The 8296-nt window shown below is 37.2% G+C and overlaps 1 protein-coding gene across 1 annotated transcript in view; it reads left to right on the top strand.

The window, feature by feature from the left end:
• ryr2a (ryanodine receptor 2a (cardiac)) overlaps window positions 1-8100 on the top strand; it is a gene marked incomplete in the record, with an annotated part of 281993 nt that extends 273893 nt beyond the window's left edge. The window contains 2 exon segments of the mRNA XM_014340412.2: window positions 23-74; window positions 2915-8100. Of these exon segments, the coding sequence (XP_014195898.1) occupies window positions 23-74; window positions 2915-3010 (148 nt within the window).
• Window positions 8101-8296: the final 196 nt, after the last annotated feature.

Raw genomic sequence — 8296 nt, 5'->3', positions numbered from 1 at the left:
TGTGTGTGTGTGTGTGCTTCAGATTCTTTCTGATGTATCTCATCAACAAAGACGAAACAGAGCACACAGGCCAGGTAAGCACCTTTCCAATCTCTCTGCCAGTAAATATACAAGACTGTCATCCTGTTACGTGGTCAGTACAGTTTAGCTTCAAACTCTCTCTAAGTGTTTCTAACAGTTTGGGTTAGGGTTGGCTGCTAACATGGCTGCTAACATGGCTGCTAACATGTTAAAGCCTCAGTATGGAACATGGAAAATCACCTCTGGTCATATTTGTATGTTCGATCACATACAAAGGATAACATTTCCTGTAATGTTTAACTAATTCCTGAACAAGGGCCTCAAAACAAACTTGTTATCAGTTTTTATCTTAATTGTGATTAAAGCAGAATACTTTATAGAAGTTATTCATAAATGTTTTTGTAGTAATGAGTTTTGTTAAAAGCTAAAAACTGGCCAGTCTCCCATTCAAGATCATTTTGTTGGATATATACTGATGATAATCATCATGGGTGCTATTTCTGGATCACGTTCTAGAAGTCCTGTTTTGTCCACTTGCTCTGTGAACCCTGAGATTATACTGTGGACATTCAAAGACAACTTTTACTTTCAAAATGGCCCGAAGTCCATGTGACGTATCGTCACTGGGAATGAGTGCTACAACAGGGCAGTTTCAGCAGTTTCCAGTCCAGGAATCCAAAGTTTCCAAGCTAAACAACAACGTGTAAGGAGTGGTGAATGTTGAAGGCTTGCCTTTTTCATACGCTGAAGGAGACCCAGGCCCAATCATATAAGCACAACTCCAGTTTGCCTATGTGAGTTTACTATTATTAGTAGATACAAAAGGTGTATTTGTAAGCATTAAGAGTTCCTTTCACTTGATCTAAGAGGCCAAGTCCAACACATGAAAAACAGCCCCAAATCATAATCCCCCCGTACAGTGCAATCAGGCAAGTAGCATTCTCCTGGCAGGCACCAAACCCAGACCCGTCCATCAAAATGCCAGATGAACATTTATCACTCCAGAGAGCACATCTTCACTGCTCTAGAGTTCAGTGGCAGAGCGCTTTACACCACTGCGTCCAACATATTGCATTGCACTTGGTGATGTAAGGTTTGGATTCAGCTTCTCGGCCAGCCTTCCCATGAAGCCCCCTACACACTGTTTTTGAGCTAATCTTAATAGTTTCTTTCTTTATGTCCATAAGCAAGTGCTTAACAAATTTAGCTGCCCTAAATTAAGAGCATTTGTAATTACCAAAGTTATTTCTTATGTATCTGTAACAGCTGATCCACCAGTATGCTCGTGGTCTTTAATCCAAATGTTTTTGATTTGGTAAATTATAATTATTGCTGTTTTCTATAAATTTAAAGTAAAGGCATTATTATTTTTTATTAAGATGCCAAATGGGTTACTTATTTGCATTACAGAACTAAAAAGTCCTTCTAGTAAATGCTATACTTGATTAATTTCTGACTTCTCAGAGAGATCCAGTACGCTGTTCAAATGTTTGTTTTTATGACATTTGGGCTCATCAATGCCACCACTAAAGGCATTGGATTAGGTTTGTTGTTTCAGATTTCATTCTGTTGTTCCCCCTGCACCTTACTTTGACTAACTTTGCATCTTTACTCACAATGAGGCGCTTTCACACTATTGACATGTTAGTTTATGCCTCTCAGTCTGATTTACCTATAACGCCCGTTGTGAATGCATAAAATGCAGGGCTTTATGCAGGGGATGCTGATTGGCTGGTCACCGATTGGGGTGGAGAACATGGGAAATCAACCAGTTCCAGTCCATGGCTGGTCAGTGGGTGCATCTGTAGTGATCGTCTACTCTCCCTTTTGCTGGATTCCTTCTTTTGGTCACTCTGGTTTTCTTTTAAATTGTTTTAAGTTTTTCCGCTACTTCAAGTGCAGTTTTTAAAGTATAAGTGGAAGCTAAAAAATATTCTTAGTTAACTTCTAGCATTCGCTTCTGTGGTATGAGCTATGGGTCCACTCAGGGGCTTTTAAACCCCAGTATATCAAATGAACAAATAACGTGTGATTCAGACAAATACGGCTTGTAGTAAGGGATGAGAATTTATACAAATTTAGCAAATTCAATACCACTATTGATGTCACTTATCAATTCTCTTATTGATTCTCATTGGGTTCTGATTGGCTCTGCTTGGAGCGTCTAAGCAGCATATCAAAGACATTACATCGGTGCATATTAATTGCATGTTTTGTGGTCAAATGTTTGTGCATGTTTAAAGCATTTCCCTGTTTTGTTGTGATCATATCTGGGGTCATTATTCGAAATAAGTAACATATTACAAATATTACCCAGAGCACTTTTCTTAAAAGTAATATAGTATGTTATTTAATTACTCACCATAGGAATTCTTTTGTTTTACACTACTTGTTACATTACTTTTCTGTTTCTCCGTGACCTGAAACACATTGTCTTATAATTACCATTTAACGATATAAACCTGAGGATACAGTCCCACACACCAACACAAATCCATATCCCAATGAGCACACATATGACCTTTCTTGTAGTATTTAGGCATGAGCACAAAGCCGACAGCACAATGCAAAGATGAAAACCAGCACAAAGATACTTTAAAGTGATCACCACAGGGATTCTGCTTTAGAAACATGAACACATAGAAACAGACGCTGCATCCTGACTGCACATCACTGCCTTTGTTACCTGTTGAAGATCAGGTCTGACTGCTGGGCTGGGGTCAGCTTTAATGTCACTCTGGGTTCTAGGCTAGCTTTGTTCATTTCAGTAGGTACCTAGAGGTTACAATGCTAGTACTAATTTCCATGATGAACAAAGCTGTTGAGATAATTACACTTTAAATGTAACACACATGAAGCAAACCCTCCTTTCCTCTTCCTCTCTGTCTTTAAGGAGTCATACGTATGGAAAATGTACCAGGAACGTTGTTGGGAGTTTTTCCCCGCTGGTGACTGTTTCCGGAAACAGTATGAGGATCAGCTCAACTGAGTCGACCTTGGAGTGACAGACTCTTAACTCTGAAAGGCCCACTGCAGCCATCTGGCCTCTGCTTGTCCCTCAAACATTTATTACTTTTTTGAGGAGGCTGTATTCTACCAAATGATGGGTTCCTCTCTATGCGTCATCTCTCCTCAAGTGGCCACGCTCTTCAACGGGACACACCCTGCCATTGTAGTCCAGACAGCCAGCTCCACCCCCCGGCCTTCAGCACACTCTGTTCGGAATGCTTTTGAAACCTTGTACATAGAAAACTTCAGAAAATATGATGTACAATACATGACAGGTGGCAGGTCTAGACTTTTTTCACTCTGATGACTTCTGTGCTTCATCTTATTCTATATTCAAAGTAACTTGCAAAAAATACAAAGACTTAATGGACTGACGGTAAAACAAGAAACCTAAAGAATGTTTTACTTTTAATATGACCATGTCTATGGCCTTTCATGTTTATAATGCACGATTCATAAAGGTACAGGTGGTGGATACAATAATCAAACAAGTTGACGACTTATTCTGGCAAGAAGAACTCTGCAGCAAATCTACACTTCAATAAGCTTAAAGACGTGCTGACCTGAATACGATGGACAATGAAAATCGAACACAGCACCAAAGTGGAGACTTCAGAACAATCACAAAGCTGAATGAAGCCCCTGTGCAATGAGGAACATTTTCACAAACAGAGCTGCTGTGTTGAGTTGGATTACAGTTTGGTCCAAAGTGTTTGAACAATGACACATGTTCTTCTCACTTTACTTACTTATACCACCATCACAGTGGATCTCAAGCCAAACAATCTAGATCACTAAATACTTGATTTGCCTTCAGCTACTGCTTGTTTGTGTTCTTCTGCCTTCACTTTTTTGTTCGGTAAATGAAAAGCATGCTCTTTTGGGTTGAGATCAAGTGAGAGACTTGGCCATTGAGGAATATCATATTTCTTTGGCTTAAGAAAACCTTGAGGATAAACATATTTTCAAAAGCTAGCCACGTAGTAAACACCCTTTATCACTGTCAATTTATCATTGTCAATAAAATCAAATAAAGTACACACCACTGGTTACACTCAAGAAGAGGAAGGCAAGAATACACTTTGACAGAAAACATTGAAAAGAGTCGACCCGGTCCTGTATTAAGTTCTTTAAACAGATGAAACCTAGGCTGACATGAACTAGAATGATGGGAAGAGAAAAGTATGGAGAACAAAAGGAACGGCTCATGATCCAAAACACACCATCCATCAGATGTGATACAGTGCACTGGCATGTGGGGCTGCCAGTGGAACTGGGTAGAAACAGCAGAATTAATTGTGAAATGTTCAGGGCCGTACTCTGCTCAAATTCAGCCAAACTGGTTGGAAAGCATTTGTCAGAGCAAACTGATAATGACCTCACCACAAAAGAAACCCAAGAATCTCTCAGTATTCAAGAGATATTCTTCAACAGCCAAGTCAGTCCCCTGATCTTAACCCAGTAATTTTATTTATATGCATTTTATTTATTAAATTAAAAACATAATGGTGAAAAACTCACAAACGTGCAGTAACTGAAGGCAGTGGAAGTAAAGGCCTATGGTGGACAGTGTTGGTCAAGTTACCTGAAAAAAGTAATCAGTAACTAATTACCGATTTTGCAATAGTAATCCCTTACTTTACTCGTTACCTGAAAAAAGTAATCAGATTACCATCTCTGATGGTGGATCTCAAGGGAAGAAACATTTGGCGATGTCTGTTGGGCTCTAGACTTCAGGCAGTTACTGACCGAAATTACTGATGGATTTATGGACCTAAGTATAAAAATTGTTGTAATATCTAAATAAATAAAGCAGTATTTTGTTAAACTCCTGGAATTAAAGGTAAACGACAGTTTGGTCATGTGATTAAAAATCCACTGTGGGGTTGTAAGAGGCAAAATTGAAAAAACAAAAACATTCTGTCAATGGGCACTGGACCGGACTGTAAGTTCACTGTTGATCATGCTGTGTCCACACACTGTACCATGCCAGTACTGTGTGTGAAGGGACCCTTAATTATATGCTCATGGCTTATCACATGTTCATCAAGTTCATTTTGCTCCACTTAAAAAAGTCAAAGCATGGACAATTCATAATCCTCAACCAGCTTTCTGATATACCTAAATAAATACATAGCTTATAAAATGATTGAATCCATTACTGTCTTTGATAATTGATTTAATGCATTTTTTGTTTGTTTTGTTAATGTTTGTCGCCGGTAGTAACAGGACATCAGAGATGTATATTTTTCAACACTCATGTTCACGGTGATAAATGCGAACAACTGCTGGTCAGTCAATGTCAAACCCCAGTACTGGGCAGGATTAGAAGAGCTTAACAAATGTGTATTGTGTCCAAATCTTCAATATTTTGTTGTTGTGTAAGGAATACGACAGGCTCGAGGCGCCACTAGCAGGGCTTTGTTTTTTTGTTTTGTTTTGTAAAGCTTAGTAACATTTGTTAATGAAAGCTTGTGATTTTCTGAAAAAGCAATATCGAAACAATTCAAAAAAGAAAAACAAATAGAAAATATAATAAACAAACAATAGAGATTTATTTGTTTTAGAAGTTTATGGCTGCAGATATAGCTGCACGCTTGTTAGCTAAGAGGAATAATCAGCCAGAATGGAGCAATCAGATGTGTTTCCTGCAGTACTAGAATAGCACAACAAAGCAGTGAGGAGACAGAAAGGGGGGACGAGAGGTTGCAGTGCCTTATCTAGCTGGGGAGGATCTATGAAAGCTAGACAAGAAAAGTAGCTTCATAATAATACCGTATACAAACTGAGGAGAACATATGAAGCTAAGAGTACCACAGAATAATATTCTATAGAAGTAGAAGAAGAGAAGGACTAAAGGTTGACCAGAGCAGAAATGCACACATTTCAGTTGTGCAAACTGGGGTGTTACAATTCCAAAAGGTATCATAGTTGACTGTAACTAGCCTCAAACCAGGGTACAGTAGATAAACTTAGGGCTAGGTTACATTTTAACCACATTTCGTTTTGTACAACATTCCTTCAGTAAATCCTTTTTTTCTGTTTTACAGAACTTCTAATTCCATTAGTTACCATCATCTTGAAGGGTTCAGTTGAAACGCTAAACAACCATCACAGCCTATTTAGAGTTAAGATTAGGGGTACGGTTAGCATTAAATTCATATTTACCAGGTTGTAAATTCAATTGGAATTTTCACCTATTTAATATATTCAGCTGAAGTCTAATAACAGAAATTCTGAAGGTAAGATGCATGTATGAGACCTAACGTAATGTCTTGAGAACAGTAATGTTATGTTTAGCATGTAGCTAAAATGTAACCTAACCTCACCTTTAAGTGGGCTGTAAGTAAGTTGGTGGATGTTAAAAGGTTAATTAAATTTTTCGTATTTAATCTGTCTTTATAAAAACACATTTGGGGAAATATACAAAAATATGTTTAAATTGACACCAGCTTACTCATCAGAATACAACAGATGTTGCTCGGTGGACCTAATAAGACAACAGGTTGAGTGTATGCTGCAGGTTCTGTTCAGCTATATGAGTGATGCAGAATAAATATATATTTTTTATTGTATAATTTCTGATACTGCTATACAACCAAGTTTAAAGATCAACACTTGTCGTGGCTTTGGTTAGAAATCAGCAGCCATGTGTTACAGTCTGTGGGCTACTATTTTCAGTTTCTTAGAAATTGTAATAGTTACATCTCACTTAACTAGCAACAATTAACATTCCATGGAACACATTTCACAACTTTCTTGTCAAATAAGGTTCAGTAGTTCATGATATGCATTTTTGTGATGTTCTTATATAATAATTACTTTTATTGTAAACACACCTCCCTCTCAAAAAAAGTCTAAAAACATATTTGCATGCTAATGGGGAATATTGAGTAGGTATAATAAATACACTAAATCTCTGCTGCCCATAATGTATCCATTCAGATTCTCTTAGTTATTTAAGATAAATCATTTAGGTGTTGTGGGATGAGTTGTAACTCATTAAGACATTTTACCACAATTGTATTTGAAAAATAAGACAGTAGGCCCTGCTTTTCTGTCATTTAACCATCTCTGTTTGTAAAGGTTTGCTTAAGTTGGTTCTGAGGTCAAGCAAAAGACCTTAAGGGAATTTAAGAGACAAATCACTTTTACCATTGTATATCTCAAAGAAAGAGGTAGAACAAATTAAAGCTTACTTAACTTTGTCTCAGAAGTAATTTAAGTTTTATATTTATTCAGTTATCTTTTATTTTCAGATAATAAAGAAGTAAACTGAGGTTTTGTTATATTTGTCTCCCTCGATCTTAAAGGTGCAACAAGTAGCGTAATATTTCACTGGCTCTAACCTATAGATTTTGTTATCTGTCACCCTTTTATCTCTAAAACCCAAAACTGTCAGTAGTAGAGTGTGAGAAAGTTGAAAGAAATATCAGTTCAACTTGTATAAACTGTTTAACAGATTTAAGCTGCTGTTTGATGCAAAGTGTTTGATAATAAATCAGGCAGCTTAAAGTATGATGCAGTTTGTCAGAGAAGACAATGTCAGGAAGCCTATAAATGAAACTCTAGACTTTGCTGATGGAGACGCATTGGTAGGAACATGTTTGTTGTTAATGCTGTTGTGTTTAGGCTGGCACTAGAGGCCGCTAAAGAGCCATGTTTACTGGTTTCACCTTTAAGTGAGTGCTGGTGCATGTGTAACTGATAACTGATGACTTTAACACTGATAACACAGTGGATGTCACAACTGCAATCAACCAGTGTAAGTGTCTTGAATTGTGTTCACTATACCATGCTGATGCGATGCCTCATTTTTATTTATTCCAATCCCTTTTCAGACTGAACCATGCCATTACCAAGTGGCATTTTGCTCATGTAAAAATAAATATTTTCCATATGTATCATGAAGGGGGAATGTTTAGTTTGCCACAAAGTCTACTTCATGTAGTAATTATGAGTAGGCTATTGCTACTTCTGAGAGACGAATGTGTAAAGAGGAAATTGATCTATAAGCAATGATAGATTTGCATGATTTTGAAAATAAAATTTTATTTATTAACTTGTTAATTGTAGAATGCTCTTAATTCAGCTGAATTTGTTAAATTTATTTCTAAAGATAATTTCTTTTCTGTGGTAACTTGTTACATAATATATACAGGCTGTAGGAACTTACATCCATCCATTTCCTTATCCAAAGATGAGTTTTAGTGGCAGACTAAGCTGATCTTCTGGCCTCCTCTTGGGAGTGTCCTGAAAAAAAAAA

The sequence above is a fragment of the Haplochromis burtoni genome, unplaced genomic scaffold, assembly GCF_018398535.1.
Source record: "Haplochromis burtoni strain Fernald_Lab_line unplaced genomic scaffold, NCSU_Asbu1 Contig_367, whole genome shotgun sequence".
Classification (NCBI taxonomy): domain Eukaryota; kingdom Metazoa; phylum Chordata; class Actinopteri; order Cichliformes; family Cichlidae; genus Haplochromis; species Haplochromis burtoni.
This window is presented reverse-complemented; position numbering and strand designations above follow the sequence as displayed.